Raw genomic sequence first — 22357 nt, 5'->3', positions numbered from 1 at the left:
ACTCAAACTCTTGGAAAATGTTAGGTATTCTCCTGGAGAAGTGCTAGGGGCTTACTGGAGCAGGATGGTGACACAATCCTATCATGCGGGATAGGGTCACAGACTTTTTGTGTCATTTGTGAATGAAAACTTAACAAAAATACACATTTTCCCACTGTAGCCTCATGCCAGAAATGTTATTTCTAGCAGTGGATTTGATCCAATCTAGTACATAAAGATATACCAGTGCACTGTGGGTTGCATTTCTTTTGTTGTTCAAGGCACCAAGAGCAGTACTATGCAGAGACTGGAGGCATCTTCGGGATTGTGGGAGTTCATGCAGAACCTTTTGTCAGTGTCGTAGAGACTCCTTTTACTCAACATAATTACTCAGCTTTAAACATCAGTGCTGCTGTTGACGAACCCTGTTCTAACTCCCCTTCAGTGTCAGTGCAGCGCAGCGTTCTGGACTAAGCTCTTCTCATTTTGTACTTCCTGGGCAATCAGTCTTTCTCAGGACTTTACCCACCTGTGGCTTCTAAATGTACAGCCTCTTTCTAAACCAGAGACCACCATGTATCCAACTGCGAACTATATGGCTCTTCTGGTATGACAGCATGCATATACAAACCTGAACTCATTCTTCCCACACCCCTGGTTCTCCCTATTGTAATGAATAGTACCGTAATCAACCCGCTCAAAGCCAGAAACCTACTTATCCCAAGTTCCTCTTCTCACCCCTCTTCAAAATCCTTCTAGTTTCTTCTACCACATTCAATACCACATGGACACAGTCCTGCCTTTTTCTCTCCAATACCAGTGATTTAGTTCAGGCACCATACTTTCTTGCTTGGATTACTGCAATAGTTTTCTAACAACTGGTCTTCCGGCCTTCACTCTTGTCGCATACCCTTTGCTACTGCCATACTACTGTGTTTCCCCGAAAATAAGACCTAACCGGACTATCAGCTCTACTGTGTCTTTTGGAACAAAAATTAATATAAGAGCTGGTCTTATTTTTAATATAAGACCGGGTCTTATATAATATACCGGGTCTTATATTAGTTTTTGTTCCAAAAGACGCCTTAGAGCTGATGGTCCGGCTAAGTCTTATTTTCGGGGAAACACGGTAGGCTATTTACTGTGTCAGAATGGTCTTGAGACCTAATGCCCCTGCACATGGTTCCCAGTGGCCCGCAGTGCCCTTCCCCTTTCGGTTAACTTGTGCTCCTCTTTTAATCTGAGGAGTCATTTAAAAGGTTCCTGATTCCCAGTGCCTGAGCTACCACCATCTCTTATTTAAATGTCTATAATGGCTTCCTTGTTTGTTTTCCCTGCTTCTGCTGTATTTTTACCAATCTAGCAGAGTAATCATCAAAAATAAGTGGGATTATATTACTTCAGCTCATTTTCAATAGCTTCCCCCGGGCATGGATGATCTGGCCCGTTCATCTTTCCAGCCACATTTCCCTCGGTTGCTCACTACAGCCAAGCAACACTGGCCTTTTAAAGCGTGTCCTGTTCTCAACACACTGCTTCCTGCCTCAGCCGTTGAATGTTTTTCCCTCTGCCTAGGACACTTTTGCTCCCTACTTTTTGCATAACTGTTTCCTTCTTAACCTCGAGGTTCTCATCACCTCTTCAGGAAATTCTTCCCTCAGCACCCTAAGTTGCAAGCCTCTCTCCATTATTGGCTTACCTTATTTGTTTCCCTCATAATTATACAAATAAATGTCTCTTCCCCACTGGACTGTAAAATGTCTATTTTGTAACTCACCAATTTCCCTGGGCTATAGTATATAGTGCCTGGCACTAGGGGCTCAAAATGAATTGCTGAATGAAAAGTGATGTCCGAATGCTCTTGTGAAATGATGTGTCAAGTTGTTGGGGAAGGCTGGAGTTGGGTGAGGGTGCAGAAGTCATTTTTTAGTCACTAAAGTCAGAACTATAGGAGCCTTAATCTTTATCCTGCTGTCCAGGAATTTTTGAGGGAGAGTGTTAACTGATTCTTCTAAATGACCTTCTCCAGGTTCATTTGTAGGTCACTAGGATTCCTCTAGGCTCAAATGAAGATAATTTTATGAGGTATTCTCTGTTAATTTAATTGGCCATTTTTGAATGAGTACAGGGGTTCAAGGATTAAAGCAGTACTCAGTTCACTAGAAATCCTAGGTATCAAACTGAGAACAAATTCTTTAACTTAGTATTAACAGAATTTGTTGGCATAAGGGAAAATAATAGTTCACATATTTTTGTTAGCAATATGATCTAGAAACCTGTTTCCCTACGTTTTCCTTTTCAGATGAGCAATTTTCTGGGCAAAAGTATTAAGGCTGGTTATGCAAATTCCTAGGGTGTAAGTATAACACCTGGAATGAACAGAAATAATGACTGACACATAAGAGGTCTGACAAAGGATTTGTATGTAGTTTTGGGGTATTGTCTGAGAGTTGTAGTTTGATTCTAATTTTGGGATTCTGATTATTTACAGGGCAAAGGGATAGAATATTTGATTCATGGCTTGTCTCCGGAAATCTAAGACATGGTGGCTATAATGAAATGTTAGTTCTCTAACTAACATACAGTGAAATGTTAAGTTCTCTAATTTGGAGTCTATCATGCTTTTTTTTTTTTTTTTGATGGCTGAGGATCTCTTGCAGTACACCAGGGCCATGAGTCATCAGTTGTTAATTTTTTATTTTGGATGTAGATTGTATGAACTTTTAGGTTAAATATATTCTAATTATGAACTTGACAGGAGGGAAGGGTTTCATTGATTTTTATTACCAACCACAGTGCCTGGCATAGAGTAGGTACCAGTGAATATTGAATAAATTAAAATTGGGCTTTGATTTTTGTTGAATGCAGAAAAAATGAAAACATATTAACTTCAGGTCCACATAAGGGCTGTTTACTGAGTCTCAGAATTATAAAAAAGTCACAGAACTTTCTAGTTGTAATATTATAACTCATGCTTTAGAATATTAATGCCTGCCATTCCTCCTCTTTCTCTTCCGGCGCCCCAAAACACGCAAATGTTGTCTCTCCCCCACCTCTTCCCACCCCATTCTCCCTGCTCCTCTCCCACTTCACTGGGGACAGTCAGGCTCCACACAAGCCCTGCTCCAGACTTGACTCTCACTAGCTAGATTCCTGGAGGATTGCTCTGGTGGGTTTCTGGCTGGCTGCCTTTGCCTACAGTGCTTTATTTTCCTGTGCCAATGGAAGTAAATGCAGAACTTTTACAAAGAGTAATTCACAAAAACTTGAAAGGAAAAGCCACTTTTCAAAATATTCAGTAAGTAGAAAACAGTTCTTCTACCCTATCTAAATGTCCAATAATAGGGAAATGGATGAGTTACTGCTTAAGAGAACACTCTGAAGCACTGAAAGTCATGTTTATGAAAACACTAGTAATACTAAGTGTCAAAAAGAAGTATACCAAAGTGTAAATAATGATTATCTCTGGAGGACTGAACCAAGGGTAATGTTAATCTCTGTATTTTTCCATTTTTTTCTGCAGCAAACATATTTCTCTACTAATCAGATAAAGACTCGGAATAAAAAGAATTGCATTTAACCTAAGTTAATCAAAGGTAAAACTGTTGGTGAAATACCATAATATCCTGTAAGGAAGTATTTTTAAGATAATGTAAAGACTCAACTAAAAATTCGTCAAATTAGCAGAAAAGCTGGTTCTGATTATTGCAGATCTCTGTTTCTTAAGATAGTAACATGGAGGACCCTTTATCCTACTTTCCATGATTTTTGTGGAGCTTTTAGTCTATTGCAGAAACCATAAGAATGTTAATTATAAGTAAGATTGGTGTCATAACCTGTTATCTTCATATAGGTAATACGTTTAGTTAAATAAGTGTATGTAACTGGTACCCTGTCCTTCTGTTTCCCATATGACCACTGACATACTTTATACAAAAGCTGCGTATGCTGTGATCCTGTGCTAGAGGCGATCATCACAGTATTTGCTGCCTCATACACATGGAGCTCTGTGGCCTTCTTTCACCTCACTGAAATCTGGCGTAGTTACTGTTACTGAAGGCATAACCTTGAATCAGAAGTACAGGCACGTGACACAAAGGCTACCTATGACTGTTGTTAGATGGTACAGTAGATGGAGAATGTCATGTTGCTTTTGGAGGGTCAAGTCATTGGGACTCCTGCAGTTATTCTTGAAGTAGGGGAGGCTGCTAGATTATTGCTGACTTTGGTGCCACTCAGTAGGCATCTGCTGAGGATCTCCTATGTCCTAACAGTCTGCCAGGTGCTGGGATTACAAAATGAATAAAACAAGGTTCTTTGCCTTGGAGGAGCCCATGTTCTGATGGAAAGACAAATATTGTGTTTCCCCGAAAATAAGACGTAGCTGGACCATCAGCTCTAATGTGTCTTTTGGAGCAAAAATTAATATAAAGACCTGGTATTATATATCATATCATATAGCATATCATATATTATACTGGGTCTTATAGTAAAATAAGACCAGGTCTTATATTAATTTTTGCTCCAAAAGACGCATTAGAGCTGATGGTCCAGCTACGTCTTATTTTCGGGGAAACAGGGTAGCTCCATTTTTTCCCCAGCACTTACAAGCTGAACACTGTTAGATACATTATATACATTTATCTCTATGTCTCAGTACAGTCCTGCTGTTCATGCAACAGATATTTACTATGCCAACTCTGTGCCATGTTCTGTGCCCTGGGAATGAAGGGAATAAGGTAGGCAGTGGAACCTTAATGCTACAGCTGACTAAATTCTAGTTAAGAGAGGTTATGTAGTGTGGCCAAGAGCATAGAAGTTGTAACAGCCATTGTTTACTGATTCCATAAAGGCATAATATAAACATACTGTTTAATCCTTAAAACAGCTGCGGTGGCAGGTGGGATCCTCACCGTAGTATAGAGTATGCTGAAGCTTGGGTGCCTGGGATTATACAGCTAGTGACTGAGAGCAAGGATTTGAATTTGTTAGGTTTGTCTAACTCCAAATTCTGTGTTTGTAACCATGGTGTTATATTACATCTCTTTCCATATATGGGATAGTAATAATAGTAATAGCTACTATTTATCAGGTATCTACTATTTGCCAGGTGTTTATATATATTATCTTAGAGCCTCACAACCTCCTTGGAAGGTAGTGGCTGCTGTCTTCTGAAATTGAGCCTCAGGAGTCAGATAACCTGCCCAGCTGGTGAGTGGTGGGTAGAAGCAGATCTGGCTGGCTCCTAAGCCTCTGCTCTTTCCAGGCTGCCACCATTCTTCTTCTCTTGCTAACATCTGAGTCTGGTAATTTTGTGTTTGACAATTACACTCACCCTGATTTACTTGTAATTCCATCTTAAGATGAAGCCGTTAAGTGGTGTAGCTGGGATTCTGGGTCTGGCTTTGCTTTTGAACCATGTCAGTCAGCTATTAACAACTATAAACAGGCCTTTTCCTTTGTTGACATTCTAGTGCTCACTCTACAGGCTGTGGCTATTGTATAAGCCTTCTCTCCCCTCGGGACCTCATCACCCACATGTAGGCCTTATCTTATCTCCCACAACATGAGAAGAGAGGTGTCCAGCAGAAGCCTCTCATATACACTGGTCGAATTTCACTACAGCTGGTCTCTACATTTCCTCTTGTGACCCCTCACCTGAACTTCTGTCTGCATCCCTTTGCTTCCCCTCTCTCTCCTCTTTGTACACTGGTTCCTGCTCTGAGCACTACAACTAGAAACACTTTTGCTTGTGCCAATTATTTATTCTCTTAAGCTGCCATTAGTTTCTCTTCTTTTTAGACTAATAAGCTTCCAAGTGTTTAGGTCTGCTATCTCTGCTTTATTCCTCCTTTAAAGCAGGATGGATAAAGTAGAATATATATGTAGCATAAAATCCACTTTTGTAAAACAAATTATCTATTTGCATAGAAATGTCTAGAAGGATATACTCCTAAACGATAAGACTGATTGGTGGATATTTGTTTATATTACCTATGTAAACAAATAACGAATAACTTTTTTCCTGTTTGTTAAAGTAATATATGTTCATTAGATCAACCTTATAAATTATAGAACAATATTAAAAACCAAATTATATGCAATCCCACAGCCCAGAGTTAACCACTGTTAATATTATGGAGCCTTTTAGCTTGTGTATACATATAAACACACTTTTAATATTGAGATTACATCACAAATGATTTTGTAAACCTGTTTTCTCCATGTTTTTGCGTAAGCATAAAATCTAAATGTCTGCATAATATGACACATAGATACCATGACTTATTTAACCATTCTGTTGTACATTTGTGTTGCTTTGTATTTTTTTATTTTAGAATTACCTGTGACCAATGCCAATTGTTTGAACAATTCTAGCCAAATTTCTGATTACAGTGGATCCCCAGAATTAGAATTGGTAGTCAAAGGGTATAAATTCAGGCTGTTGTTAAATCCTATTGTCAAATTACTTTCCAGGGAATTTAGGCCAATTTGCTTCTCCCAGCAACATTTAAAAGGCTTGCCTTACTGCACAGTGAGCCTAGAGTGTGTTACTGCAGTGTGCTTCCTCTGCGAGAGCAGTTATGACCGCTTTATTTTAATTGCATGTGTCTGTTCTCTGCTAAGGCAGGGATCCTGTCTGTGTTCACCAATATCCAATAATGCTTAGTATACAGTATGAATGCAAATATTTATTGAATTAATATTTCCTTTTAAAAATTATCTTTTAAAAAATTGCTGCCAATTTAATAAGCTAAACATTTTTGGCTCTCATGTTTTAAAAAAGTTTTAGTTTAATTTACATACCATAGAGTTCACTGATTTTAAGTGTTCAATGGGTGTGTTTTAATAATTTTTTAAAATTGTGCAACCATCATCACAATCCAATTTTAGAACACTTTCATCTCTCCATCTGCTCTTCTCCCTTGTTCCTGTTTGCACTCACTTTCCACTCTCATTCCTGGAACTTGGCAACCACTGATCTACTTTCTGGCTCTCTTATTTTTGCCTTTTCTAGAAATTTCATATAAATGGAATCATATGTAGTCTTTTGTATCCCATAGAGCGATATTTTTAAGAGATTTATCCATGTTATTGCATATATTAATAGTTCTTTCCTTTTATTTATTGAGGTATAATTGACATACAATAAATTGCTCATATTCAAAGTATACAATTAGTAAGTTTTGACTTTCATATGCACTTGGAAAGGCATCGACCATCAAGAGCATGAAAATATCCAACCCCCAGCAGTTTCCTCATGTCCCTTTATAATCACTGGCCCCTCTTCCCAGATAACCACTGATTTACTTTTGTCATTACTGTTAACCGTTGAACATGAGTTAAACATGAGTTTTAACTGCATAGGTCCACTTATAAGTGGATTTTTTTTCAACAAACATGCAGTCAGTCCTCCATGTCTCCAGGTTTCACGCCTGCAGATTCCACGAACCACGGATATGGAGGGCTGATTGCATCAATTCTGTCATACTGTTTCGGATTTTCTGTTTCATGGATTTCTACTCTGATCTTTGTTATTTCCTTCTTTCTATTTATTTGGGATCTGGTTTGCTCTTCTTTTTCCTAGCTTCTTAAGGTGGAAGCTTACATTATTGATGTTAGGACCTTCCTGTGCCATGACTATCCCTCTTAGCACTACTTTAAATGCACCACATACATTTTAATATTTTATTTTCATTCATTTTGAGCTAATTTTAAATTTCCCTGTGGCTTCTTCGACCTACATGTCTTTAGCAGTGTGATATTTAATTCCCAAATATTTGGGGGTTTCCAGATATCTGTTATTGATTTCTAATTTATTTCTATTATGGTCCAACATACTTTATATCACTGTAATCCATTTGAGTTTATTGAATCTGGTTTTATTCACCTAACATGGTCTATCCCAGAGAAGTTCCATGCATACGTGAAAAACATCTATATTTGCCTGTTGTTTTGTAGTTGTATTCTGTATATACTGATTAGATCATATACTTCGTGTTGTTCAAGTCTTCTGTATCCTTACTGATTGTCCCAACTATCATTGTTGAAATGTCTGGCAATTTTTGTTTCATGTATTTTGGGTTTTGTTAGGTATATACAGTTAAAATAGTTATATCTATTACATTTTAACTGTTGGTGAAATAGGAATATCCATGTTTATTTCCTGGGTGAAATTTCTTTTTTTTTTTTTTACCATTTAGAATTGGTCCTATTCATGTTCTTACTATTGATTTTGAAGGATCTGATTTATAAAAAAACACTATTGTTCAACCCAGTTTGCCTGCCTTTTGACTGCGATACAAAATTTGTTACTTTTTAAATATTCTCAAGTTTATAAATAATTTCCTTATAACTTTCTCCCACTACTTCTATGCTTTTAAAGTCTCCTTGCATGCACCCATTAATTTAATATGCACTTTTTTCACCCCACCAGACAGCCAACATTTTACTGACTCGTTGGTTTTGACACATTTAAGACGCATCTTTATCATATATATACTACATTGCTGTGCATAAATTTTCTGTTTAGGTATATATACTATACTAGATTAAATTGCTATGGCTTTTTTTTTTCTTTAAGATTTTATTGGGGAAGGGGAACAGTGTGTACTTCCAGGACTTTTTTTTTTTCCAAGTCAAGTTGTTGTCCTTTCGATCCTAGTTGTGGAGGGTGCTGTTCAGCTTCAAGTTGTTGCCCTTTCAGTCGTAGTTGTGGAAGGCACAGCTCAGCTCCAGGTCCAGTTGCCGTTGCTAGTTGCAAGGGGCACAGCCCACCATCCCTTATGGGAGTCAAACCGGCAACCTTGTGGTTGAGAGGACGCGCTCCAACCGAGCCATCCGGGAGCTCAGCGGCAGCTCAGCTCAAGGTGCCCTGTTCAATCTTATTTGCAGGGGGCGCTGCCCACCATCCCTTGTGGGACTCAAGGAATTGAACTGGCATCCTTGTGATTGAGAGCCCACTGGCCCATGTGGGAATCGAACCGGCAGCTGAAGGCTGAACCGGCAGCTGAAGGCAGCTGAAGGAGTTAAGAGCATGGAGATCTAACCGCCTGAGCCACCAGGCCGGCCCCTGCTATAGCTTTTTAATAGTATACACTTCCCTGTGCCCCATCATTCCTTTGTTTCCTTTCAAAACTCACTGCTATTCTTGTGTATTTATTGTTTCATGTGAGTTTTAGAATTAGCTTATCAAGTTCCACAACATATTTTGGGGGATTGTATCAAATTAATAAATTAATTTTAACATGGCAAATGGTCTTTATATCTTTTGATGAAATTTTATATATTCTTCATATATATTTTTCAAGTCACCTTTTTTTTTTTATATTACAAATGGGATTTTTTTCCTGTTATACTTTTAACTGGTTATTTCTGGGGTATGGGATTAATACTCTTTAACTGTTAAGGACAAGCTCTCCTCACTTGCTTAGTTTTAAGATTTTTTTCCCAAACCAGAAAATATATTAAATTTTATATGCTTTCAAAGAATCAGTTTATATTTTATGTTTTTCTTCTCCTTTAATCTGTTAAGGACAGATGTTGTAAAGCTGAACCACTGTTGCAATCTTGGGGTAAAGCCCACTTATTTTTATACATTTGTAGATTTGACAAATTAATCTTCTGTGGTTCAGTTTTCCTATCTGTAAAATGGAAACAGCATCTACAAAATAGGGTTTTTGTGAGCACCCAATGAATTAAAATATTTAGAATAATGCTTGGCACATAGTATGCTTTGTGTGTGTGTAAATTAATAGAGTTTTGCTTAAATAAAATTGCCTCAACGTTTTCCTTATATGTACTTTATTTGGGTCTATTTTGCCATCCTTTTTCATAAAGCATCTACGAAAGATAGCCTAATTCATTTATTTCAATATAAAGGTTACAAATTTCCCCTTATTCATATCCTGTAAATTTTAATAAATATAATGCTTTCATTGCCTGGTTCTAAAAAGATTGTAGTTTGTATTTTGAGTTCTTCATTAGCTTAACAGTTATTTTGAAAAATATTTAACATTTTAAAACATTTTAACTTTCCAGATATGTGCATTTTATTGTTTGTTGTTGCTGCTGTTAATTTCAGGTTCAATTTTAAATAACAAGTGTAGCCTGTATACTAGCAATTAAAAAAATTGTTGGATTTCCCTTCATGTGTTAATACATAGGCACTTTTGTGGTGGTTTCATGTATACTTTTTGGATACCAAGTATATATTTGAGTACCTCTGACAGCTTACTAGTTCTGTATTTGTTTATTTTTATTTTTTGCCTATACTAGTTCTCTATATTATTTTTAGCCCATTTGATTTGTTGACTACAGCTTTGTCAATTTTCCCTGTATTTTTATCAGATTTGTTTTATGTATTGCATAAAGTTCATAACTTATTATCATGGACAACTGTTGAAATATTGATAGGCATATCAATATACATATATATTTTTTAAATTGAGGAATGTTGGGGAACTGTGTTTTACCAGGATGTCAAGTCGTTTTTCAATCCAATTGTGGGGAGCGTAGCTCAGCTCCAAGTCAAGTCGTTTTCAATCTAGTTGTGGCGGGTACAGCTCACTGGCCCATGTGGGAATTGAACCAGTGACCTTGGTGTTATGAGCACCGCATTCTAACCACTGAGCATCTAGCCGTCCCTTGATATGTAGGTCTTTTTTAAAGTTTTGAATTCTATTTGTCTCGTTAACATTGCCATCCATACCTGATTTCCTCTGGTTACTTATTCATTTGACTGTTACCTCTATGTTAGGTACAAATCTAAAGAATAGTATACAGTTGGATTTTTTAAATCCAATCTGAGTTTTGTAATTGCTACTATATCTGAATGTATTCTGGCTATTTATTTTGTACTGTCTTTATCTTTTCGTCTATTCTTTACTATAGTGCACATCTGTTTTTCCTTTATTGGTATAGCATTCCCTTTTTTCTGGCCATATTCTCTAATTTTCCCAATTTTCCTTGGGAAAACATATGGTTTGGATAGACTTGATTCCTGTCCAAGATTATTTCTAGGCCTAACTCCTTCAGGAGTTGGTTTAGGGATTGGACCCAAACCAAGCCAATTCCAGCTAAAGGGATACAAATTCTGAGCTTTTGTTGGAACTTGTGGGAAAGGAATTTTCTTTTATTTGAACTTGAAGCTATTAGGTGATTTTCTTGCCAGCATTTATGAAATACTTGAAAAGTGAAAGAAGGAAAAGCATTATCTAAGATATGAAAGAGATAAAGTCTGAGTCTCTAAAGTCAGTAATATTCCTGGGTTTTTCAGTTTTATAAGCCAATAATTTCCATTTTGCTAATTATTGTTATTATTAATTTTTGCTTATGCCAAATTATGCCAATAATTTGGTCTCTAGTCACCAAAAGAAAGCTGATTAACACACTTATCTTTAGTAGACTGAGGGTTTTTTTACTCCTTTTCCTCCCAGTATTAATAATCAGTTGTCTTTTTCTAAAAACGATTAGAAAGTTTTCCATTTTATTTTTATTCTTTCAGTGATTGACCTTAAATTTTTAAGACATACTTTAACTCTAGCCATTGTTAGATACATATAAATTTATCAGCATCTGTAGTCTCCAGTCTAGTAACGATTCATAGCATACACATTACCCTGAGTTGCCACTTCCTACTTCTGTTACTCATCTTACTCAAAGTTTTGTATACTTTTGTCTTTTTGTTTCCAGTTGAAGAGCTAGGTCTTGAGATGGTAGGTAGATTCTCTCAGCTTTCGTTTGTCTGGGAAAGCCTTTATTTCTTCTTCATATCTAAAGAATAACTGCTGGGTATATTATCCTTGACTGATAGTTCCTTTCAATATTTTAAATATTTCTTTCCACTCTCTCCTGGATTGTAATGTCTCTACTGAAAAATCTGATGATAATCTAATAGGATTTCCTTTGGCTGCCTTGAAAATTCTTTCCTTGTTATTAATTTTTGACAGTTTGAATAAAATGTGTCTTGGAGAAGGTCTTTTAGTGTTGATACAAGTAGGTGTTCTGTTAGCTTCCTCTGTTACAAAGTCCAGTTATTTCCATAGTCTTGGGATATTCTCTTTAATTATTTCTTTGAGTAGGCTCTCTTTTCCCTTCTCTCCTCTTTTCTCCTTTTGGTATACCCATTATCTGTATGTTGCTCTTTCTAAATGGAGTCAGATAGTTCTCGTATACTTCTTCTATTTTTTAAAACTCTTCTTCCTCCTGGATCTTTTCTAGGTTTCTGCCTTCAAGCTTGATAATTCTCTCTTCCATATGGTCTGCTCAGTTGCCAGTGCTTTCTAACATTCCTCATCTCATTTTTTGTTCCTCAGCTCCAGATTTTCTGTTTGGTTCTTTTTTATAGTTTCAATCTCTTTCGTAAAGTACTTGTTTTGTTCATTATTTTTATCCCCAAGGTCACTGAACTGCCTTTCTGAGTTCTCTTATATCTCACGGAGCTTCTTTACAACTGCAATCTTAAATTCTGTCATTTAAGTGACAGTCTTCCATAACTTTGAGTTTGGTTTCTGGACACTTTTCATTTTCTTTCTGTGTTCCCGTGTTATATGGGTTGTTCACAGTATTTAATGGATTGTTTCTCTGACTGCGCGTTTGAGGCAGTGAGCTCTAAACAATTCAGCAAGTTGAAACGGTACTTCCCCCCAGTATATATGGTGTTATAGAGCAAGTTTTTGTATTCTCTTACCTGCACTATTTGTGCCCCTGGAATTGCAGTGGAGGAGTGTTGCTTCAGTTAAGGAAAAGGCGACGTACCCACTGGGATGGTGGATGTCCCCTGTGACTGGTTTGCCTGGGTTATAGGCACTGTGGTGGGGGAATGTGGCAGGTGGTAAAGAACCGGTTTTGTGAGCTTTTAGTGCTACTTACTTTTTACTAGTGGTCGTTGGCCTCACTGTTTTTAGAGGTGTCTTCACTGCTTTACTGTGCTTTGTTGGGAAGGGTGGGGCAAAGGAGGTAAGTTCATGATTTCTCACCTCCAACACCCCGTCAGCAGTGGCTGTTAACACCATTGTACTGTTTAAAGGCTTCCCAGCCACCTCTGCCATGATGGGGACGGGGGAAGAGAGATGTCTTTTCTCAGAGGAACACTGCTTCTGCCCCTCTTATACTCTAGGCCCTAGTGTGAGGGCTGCAGCTTGACTTCTCCATTGCTACTACGCTCTCTGGAGACGTGGTGGGTACCGAATTGCATCTGCGGGTGGCATGTGTGGCCACCATCTCTGTCTTTCTCCTCTTCCTGCTTCCCCTACTCGTTAGGATATACCCACCTTCAGATGTACCAATGTGTGGATCTTTTAGGCATCTGTGTGCATTGATTTTTTTGTTGCGTTATAGTTGTCTGACTTGTAAATTTAAGGGAACCAAGAAAGGAATCTTCTCGTTCTGCTTTGATGCTGAGGACACACTATTATTTCTTTTCCACCATGGCTGCTCTATTTCCAGGCTCTTTATTTTGGTTTGTCTCTTGGTTTTATGATTATGTCCTTTTAAAAGAAGAGTTCTTGAGTGCTGTATTCCCTCCAATTCTTACATATTTGAAAATATCCATTTATGTTTTCACACTTGAATGTCACTATGGGTTAGTATAAAGTTTCTGAGTATAGAATTTCTTTGAGAAAGTTGTAAATAGTGTTTTATGGTCTTCTAGTATTCATTTTTACTGAATATCTGAGTACCTGAGGTATCTGAGGCAAGACTGATTTTCATCCCCTTGTCTGGTGACTTGCATTTTTAATAAATGGAATTTGCCACCCCCCAAATAAACTTTTATTTTTCTTTGAATTCTGGTAAATTCACCACACATATCTGGGGTCAATCTTTATCAGTATTTCCTGGATATGGTGTGACTTTTGAGCTTTCCAATTCAGGTCTTCTTTTATTTAAAAGAAGGTTTTCTATTACCTTTGAATTTTTCTTTCTATTCCATATGTTCTATCTAATACATATAATTTAGATCCCTTTTGTTTTCTTTATGTATACCTAATTTTCTTCCTGAAATTTACTTCTGTTCTTTTCTTTTCAATCTAGTTGTGGAGGGCGCAGCTCAGCTCCAGGTCAAGTCGTTGTTTTCAATCTAGTTGTGGAGGGCGCAGCTCAATGGTCCACATGGGAATCGAACCGGCGACCTTGGTGCTATGAGCACTGCGCTCCAACCACTGAGCAAACTGGCTGCCCAACGGCGGCTCAGCTCCAAGCTCAAGCCCATTGTTTCTCACTGGTCCATGTAGGAATCGAACCAGCGACCTTGGTGTCATGAGCACTGTGCTCTAACAACTGACCCAACTGGCTGCCCACTTTTGTTCTTTCCTATTCCATTTTACTTGATCTTTGAAAGCTTTCTTCCATGTCCCTGTTTTTATTTTGTGATGTCAAGAAATATATATCGACAAAATGATTTTTTTGTTTTTAAGGAGGGTGCAGTTCACAGTGGCCCATGCGGGGATCAAACCGGCAACCTTGGTGTTATCAGCGCCATGCTCTAACCAACTGAGCTAACTGGCCACTTCAACACAAATAATTTTCAATGGTGACATGGGATTGCACTGTATATATATATCTTCCTATTAAATACTTATTAATCTTTTTATTAGATACTTAGATTGCATCAAACTTTTCACTATTACAAACATCCATAGATGTTCTTAACAGTAGTGATGTTGCTTCATAAGATCAGTAAACTTGCCCTAATTCCTACTAAGGAAGCTCAATGCCAAAAATTTTTAAATCAGGCTTGTGAATTCACTTGTTTGCCTTTTCTTTGGATACAGAGGATATGGTCAAGCTCAGGATAACCAATGAACAGTGAATAACTTTAAGGGTTTCCAGGTCATTGACATAAAAATGAGACCCCAGTTTTGTGGCTAAGCACATTAAAGAAGTCTCCAGATTAAAGAAAGTGGTTTGGTGATGGCTTCTTCAGTACTCTAAAAAAATATATATTAAAGACTTAATGGTACGGGTGAAAGATGATACAGTCTCTATGGAGGACTACTTAACATTTCCTGCTGAGCTAAATATTTTATATTTATCCTTCCAGAACTACTGTCCCCCTATCTCTGTGTCCCAGGAGGCTGACATAAATGGACCACATCAGTGGGCTCCCCTGTCGTCTGGTTTCTGGTAGGAAGCCAATGGGAAGTGCTAGCAGGATACTGAAGGATATGAGTAGAACAAAATTAGGTGTTTATTCTAGCAGCTGTCTCTTACTTGGGTTGCCATACATTGGCTAAATCCCAATACAGAGGGTCACAAGTCCTGTCAGGTGATCCTCTCCATATAGCTAATAATGTGTTTCCCCAAAAATAAGACCTAGCCAGACAATCAGCTCTAATGCATCTTTTGGAGCAAAAATTAATATAAGACGGGGTCTTATATTACTATATATTACTATATATTACTAAGTATAAAATTAATATAAGACCCGGTCTTATTTTAAAGTCTATATTACTATAGTCTTTATTATACTTACAATATTACTAAATATATTTAGTAATATAAAATTTTAGTATATATATTTAGTAATATAAAGACTATTACTATAGTCTTTATTATACTATAGTATAATTAGATAAGGACTTAATAAAGACTATTACAATAATCTTTATTATACTTACTATATTACTAAAGTCTTATATTACTATATAAGACCCGGTCTATAAAATATAAGACCCGGTCTTATTTTACTATAAGTCTTATAGTAAAATAAGACCGGGTCTTATGTTAATTTTTTACTATTTGTTACTTTTTTACTATTCTTTTATTTCTTTGAATATTAAATCATATGACTGTATTGTCTATTGAAAAATTGTCTTACAGTAAAATAAGACCGGGTCTTTCGTTAATTTTTGCTCCAAAAGATGCATTACAGCTGATTGTCCGGCTAAGTCTTATTTTCGGGGAAACACGGTATCTTTGGGTTCTAGTCATGGTTTCATCTCCTTGTCCTTTTAGACCTAAGAATGGAAGTGGCTCAGCACTGTTGCTAGTTTTGAATGTCTGCATCATTTTTTGTTGGTTTTTCTAAAATCTTCCTATGTCTTTGTAAGCAGGCTACTACCTGTTGGCTACATTTCTAGAAATTTATCCTACATGTGTATAAAATAACATGTTTTATACACAATAAAATTATTCATTCCAAACATTATATTTCTAATAGTGAAATATACAGTTCATGAACAGCGGACTGTAAAATAATGGTATAATTACACATTGGAATATTATGCAGCTGTAAAAACTTAGAACATTTGTTAGACACCTCTATGGAATAATCTTCAATTTATTGTTTTTTCCCCCACAACCTTCAGTTATTCTTTTATTAATTTATTCCTCATATACTCAAACCCCCCAAAATATTTGTGTAGCCTCATTTATACTTCAGTGATCATAAAATACAAGTGTTTGGTTCACCATACTGTTCTTCCCATCTTTGCTGTCACTGTTTTTAGCTTCACTGAAGTTTACTTGATATACAAAAAATTATACATGTTTAATAAATAACTCTTGATCAATTTGGACATACGTATTTACCTATGATGTCATTATCACAACCAAGGTACTAAGCATATCCATCACTTCCAAAATTTTCCCTGTGTTCCTTTTTTTGGTAGAAACACAAGATCTATCCTCTTAACAAATTTTAAAGTATACAATACCATATTTGTAACTATATGTAACTATGTTGTACAGCAGATCTCTAGAGTTTATTCATCTTTTATTAACAGAAACTATAAAATTTGGAAAAAGCAAGCTATGAAAAAACAAATATAGTATGCTACCATAGGTGTAAGAGAAAACAAATAATGTATATGTGTATTTGCTTTTATATTTAGACATATGTATGTGTATATATGTGTGTATATATCTATATCTCTGTATAGACACATACACATATATATATGAGAAAGAGTGTGTGTGTGAAAACGTGTGAGGGGTGAAGGGGAGAAATAGTGTGTCTTTGGAAAGGTACACAAGAAAATGATAACAGTGATTGCTTCTGGAGAGAACTGGGTAGTAGAAAACTTTTTTACTATTCTTTTATTTCTTTGAATATTAAATCATATGACTGTATTGTCTATTGAAAAATGCATTACATTAATAATAAGTATTAATTGAGAGCCTTAGAGAAACAATGACTAAGAAATAGAGGAACTAGGAAAGGAGTCAATGGAAGATGATGGAAACAGTCAACAAATTATTAAGTTACTACAATGTTCTAAGCAATGAAAGCCTTGATAATTTCTTACCATGGTCCTTTTATGGAATTTTGCACTATTATAGTTTTTGTAGAATTTACTTCCTGTTCAGGATTGAATGCAGAAAACCAAATATCATAAAGATTTGTTTTAAACATGACCATCTTTATTATTTAAAAGAGCTTCAGTTCTTTTAGCCTTCTCCTATTTTGTAGTTTCCTTATATCACTAATAAAGGAGTATGAATGCACAATGACCTTAGTTTCTGTTGAGAGGTACAACTCTATTAAAGGAAATGGGACATGAGAAGACTTTTTAGGAAATTAGTTAAGAAGGGAAGAGAAGGCTGCTGGGGGAAATACTCAACTAAAGTTGTTTAAAATCATTCATTTTTATGATATTCAAAAATGGCAAAAATAGGCAAGGATTACTAGCTTGATTTTTAAGGTGTTTTTAATATTCCTGATACAGTTACCCCTGCTAAAAAAGTTCTGTAAGACACAAGGAGATTCACTCACCCTTCCTGGAACTGTGCTTGCGCAGATTCCTCTGCTACAAGAGTCTCATACTCCTCAGCAGCAAACCTGTCCCAGTCGGAGGGCTCAGGCACGTCATTCTCAACATCCTGAGGATTGGAAGGAATATAGCCACAGGAAACAAAAATAATCAAAGATAAAGAATTGGAGATAGGTCATCACAAACATTATATATATCACTGAAAAAAACCTATCTGAAAAATGTTTCGTTTCAACATGTTGAAAGAGGTGCTAAAATTAACACTCCGAAAGTGATTTTCTGCACTTCCAATCATGAAATTACAATGAACTGTTCAGTAGTTGCAGTCTTTAACCTTTTAATCAGAGACCTTTCTCTAGTCCCTTCGCCTCTCGCACTTTGTCCAGCAGCTATCTGGAGTGACTTGTGGTTGCATGTCTGCCTGAAATGTACCATCCTTTCTTCTGGCAAATTTTTACTGCTTCTTTAAAAGCCAGTTCAGACACCAAGTCATCTGCTATTTTCCTGAAAACAGCCCTTCTCCCTGAAATCATTTCCTTCGCTATACTGTATACGAGGTCTGACAATTAAGTTTGTGAACTTGCCACTGTGGACTTACATTGGCAGCACTGTACAAACAGCTCGGCAAGGTTTTATAACCTTGGTATAGCAGTGTCTCACAGCTGTGTTCCTGTCGACCTGTGGCAGTATCTTGCTGAGTGGTGTTCATCATTGTTGTTGCATGTTTGTTTTTGTGTGCCATCGTGAGAATGTCTGAGCTTGAACTAGAACAACGAACAAACATTCAATTTCTTGTTAAACTTGGCAAGAGTGGAAGTGAAATCAGGGACCTATTAGTTCAAGTTCATGGGAATAATGCCATGAAGAAAACAGCAGTGTACAAATGGATTAAACGTTTTTCTGAGGGGAGAGAATGTGTCACTGATGAAGAGAGGTCAGGGTGGCCAGTAATGAGCAGAATTGACGAAAACATTGCAAAATTTCAGTGAATTATGAGTCAAAATCATCGGCCAACTGTGAGAAGCATAGCAGACCAAGTAAACTGATAGAGAAACAGGAAAATCTTAACTGAAAATCTTGGCATGAGAAGGGTGTGTTCAAAAATGGTCCCGAAGCTCACCGATGAACAAAAGCAAAGGAGAGTCGAAGTTTGCCAAGACCTTTTGGAGAAGCAAGACTATGTTTTGGGCTGTGTTATCACTGGTCATGAAACATAGGTGTCCCAATATGACCCTGAAACAAACCGTCAAAGTGCACAATGGAAGTCAGCCAATTCTCCACAGCCAAAAAAGTTCCGTCAGTCCAAATCAAGAGTCAAAACGATGTTGCTAACCTTTTTTGATTATCAGAGAGATTATTCATTATGAATTTGTACCAAGTGGACAGTTAACCAAGTTTACTATTTGGAAGTGCTGACGAGGCAGCGTGAAAAAGTTAGATGACCTGAACTTTTCGCCAACAATTCATGGCTCTTGCTTCACGACAATGCACCAGGTCACAAGGCACTGCCTGTGAGGGAGTTTTTAGCCAGTAAACAAATAACTGTATTGGAACACCCTCCCTACTCACCTGATCTGGCCCCTAGTGACTTCTTTCTTTACCTGAAGATAAAGGAAATATTAAAAGGAAGATATTTTGATGACATTCAGGATATCAAGGGTAATACGACGACAGCTCTGATGGCCATTCCAGAAAAAGAGTTCCAAAAAAAAGTACTTGGAAGGTGACTGTAGTGATATTCAGCAATGAGTTATGTAGTACTTTTTCTAGGATGAATTCGCAAACTTAATTGTCAGACCTCGTATGCTTGGTTGCCACCGTTTGCTCTTCTGTCTTTTTCATCTCTATAACCCATTCTTTATATACTGAGTCTTTCTCATCTCTATGTAACCAGTGTCTCTTCAACATAGTGCCTGGAATTTATTGAGCACTTTCTAACTAATAATGTTCTTTGCATAACCGTACAAACATTGACAATAAAACCGAAAAACATTGACAAACATTGACTTATAAAGAAAAGTAAAATATAAAGGTATAAATTTAAAATGAAATTTATAACACAAATAAAGGAAATGAAGGGGGAAAAGGCCATACATTTTCTTTTCCTTCTACATTATGGGTAGCATCTTGGATTGTATGTTCCAGGTAAAATGATGTTTTTCCATAATAGAAATGAGTTACCACTACCCTAGAATGTAAAGTTACTTATGGCTACAAGAATACAAGTACCTAAAAACTGATCACACAATTTGTTAATTACTATACTTAATCCATTTTAAGAATCCCAACCCCACCCTTTTAATATCTCTGAAATTGGCATGCATCTTAGACTTAACAATTGGCATTGTTTTTTCTTGCTTAAAGGTATATAAAATAATGGGACCTCTTAAATTCAATGAAATATAATAATAACTTTAGGTTAGTGATAATGCTCCAAGATCAGGTGCAGAGTATTTGTTTTTAAAAGGTGATCTTTGTGTTCTTAACTACTGTTTAGGTCAAACAGTTATGTAACATGTGGAAGAAAAAGAAAAGACTGCAAAAGTTTCCTGTGTTTGTACTCCTGTAGGACTCAACTGAAACAGTCCTTTTCTATCAACATAACTTTTACTTTTTAAACAGGTAACCATAGAAGGTGAAGTGGTGATATTTTGCTTTTTGTTAGTGTGTTTGTTTCTGAAGATGGATCACAGGTCTAGGGTTTCCTGAAGGTCCTCAGCTTTTGTCTGTGGGGAAAGGTGCTCATCTCTATTCAGGTGTAAAATGACTTCCAACTGATAGTCATGCACAGCAATCATTAACACTTAAGAAAGTGTTAGATTATCTGAAGGTTGTCTGTTTTGGAGGGCTTCTAGTTTACATTATGATGGAGAAAGAAATTTACCATGTCATCCCGGAAATGAATGGTGCAAATTAAATCAAGCCCAATATACTTTCTAATACAGATGTGCCTACTGATAAATTTCTTTAAAAGTTAGAAGTACAATTTTTTTCAAAAACATGTCTTGTAACTAGTTTCTAACGTATATGTAAGTACATCGGCCATACAATTCACTCAATGATAAATCCTTTATTCTCTCTTTCCATTATGTGATGAAATGTTTTAAATGTTATCTCTTTAAATACTGAGATTCCTGCAGAAAAAGACTTTTTTTTTTTTTTTTTTTTTTTAATCTGTAGCACACAGCCCCTGATATTGCAGCCCTCAAATAGAAGTTAAAACTATACTGGTACCTTCTGGATTGCAAAGGGATCTCTCTGTTCATGGTCTAAGTATTTTTCCAGATTAAAGAAAGTGTCATAAAAGATGTGAGCCATTCTGCATCTCTTCAGATCTCGTAGAGTTATTTTGCCTACATAAAAACAAAGCTGGTGAATTCCAAGAGCTGTTTTGGCAAGTGAAAAGACTACTGAGGTTGAAAAGTATATGTATATGTTTATTTTATTATAAAAATCCCATTTCTTTTTTTGAGGTAAAATTTACATAACATAAAATCTACCATTTTAAAGTGTACAATTCAGTGGCTTTGAGTACATTCACGATGTTGTGCAACCATTACCATTATCAACTTCCTTAACATTTTTTTCACCCCAAAAGGAAACTGTACCATCCCCATCTCCCTTTACCCATTACCCCAAACCCCGGCAATTACTAATTACTTTCTGTTTCTATGGAAAAATCCCATTTCTTAAACAGGATTTGCTATCAATTGTTAGTGCTACATTAACAGTAAAGGAGAAACTTAAATACTCCTGTATTTGGGAAGCCTATGTGGAAGACTGTGTAAAGTTAAATAATTTAGGACAATCAGGATTATGTGCCCCACTCTGTTATACAGGTAAATAGTGCGGGCCCTTTACTCAATCTTACCATCACTGGCTGGCTTCACCAGGTCAAGCATCTGGCACAGCAAATCATGGAATGGCAAAGGCTCAATGCCCATGGCTTCCATCCGTTCACATTGCTCCTCGTAGAAGTACTCCAGCTCGTACATGGAGAGTACGCCATCCCCATCCACATCCATGCAGCGGAACCAATACTCAATGCTAGGAAATAAGGACACTCATTAGCAATGGCCTGGTAAAGGTCCTTTATTCACTCCGATTTATTAGTTCCCATGTTTCTTTTTAAATAAAAGTTACATATATGTATATTTTAGACTTAGAAAGACATAGTTTTATAAAATTTGTAAGAAAAAAATGACAGACCCCTTCTTTCCTTTATTTTCCCTTCCCCAGAACCAACCACTGTCAACATCTGATTATTTTGGTTTTTATTTTCCTATTTTCAGATAAAATTATTGCTCCTTTCTTACATTCGTTTTAAAAACCGTGCATTAATTTCACATTATGAAAGATGAGGTTTTAGCTCTTTTACCCCTCATTCCACTTTACCTACATGCCCTTCCTAACCTCTTAATATAAATACTCAACATTCAGAATTTATAGCTTCCTGTTTTTATCTTTCATTTGCTTAGTTTTCTGTGTATGTATTACTAATTCAACCCCAAAGTCTCTGTCAGTTTTCTACATTCATAATCAGTCCCATCAGGTATTGTATCAATTGGATTTTCTTGATGATGTCTTTCTTAGTTCCTTCTGACCTACTCTGATCTGGACTAGTTCTCCAGGCCTGGTTAACAGTTTCATCCTAGGGATTCCTT

The 22357-nt window shown here is 36.6% G+C and overlaps 1 protein-coding gene across 3 annotated transcripts in view; it reads right to left on the bottom strand.

Moving 5' to 3' along the window:
- PPP2R3A (protein phosphatase 2 regulatory subunit B''alpha) overlaps window positions 1–22357 on the bottom strand; it is a 147826-nt gene that overhangs the window by 5758 nt on the left and 119711 nt on the right. For all 3 annotated transcript variants that reach the window (XM_033132840.1, XM_033132839.1, XM_033132841.1), the window contains 3 exons: window positions 21565–21740; window positions 20928–21046; window positions 17696–17802 (listed from right to left, as the gene is read on the bottom strand). In XM_033132840.1, the coding sequence (XP_032988731.1) occupies window positions 17696–17802; window positions 20928–21046; window positions 21565–21740 (402 nt within the window). The remainder of the gene's footprint in view (window positions 1–17695; window positions 17803–20927; window positions 21047–21564; window positions 21741–22357) is intronic.

Source organism: Rhinolophus ferrumequinum, chromosome 17 (genome assembly GCF_004115265.2).
Source record: "Rhinolophus ferrumequinum isolate MPI-CBG mRhiFer1 chromosome 17, mRhiFer1_v1.p, whole genome shotgun sequence".
Lineage (NCBI taxonomy): Eukaryota > Metazoa > Chordata > Mammalia > Chiroptera > Rhinolophidae > Rhinolophus > Rhinolophus ferrumequinum.
This window is presented reverse-complemented; position numbering and strand designations above follow the sequence as displayed.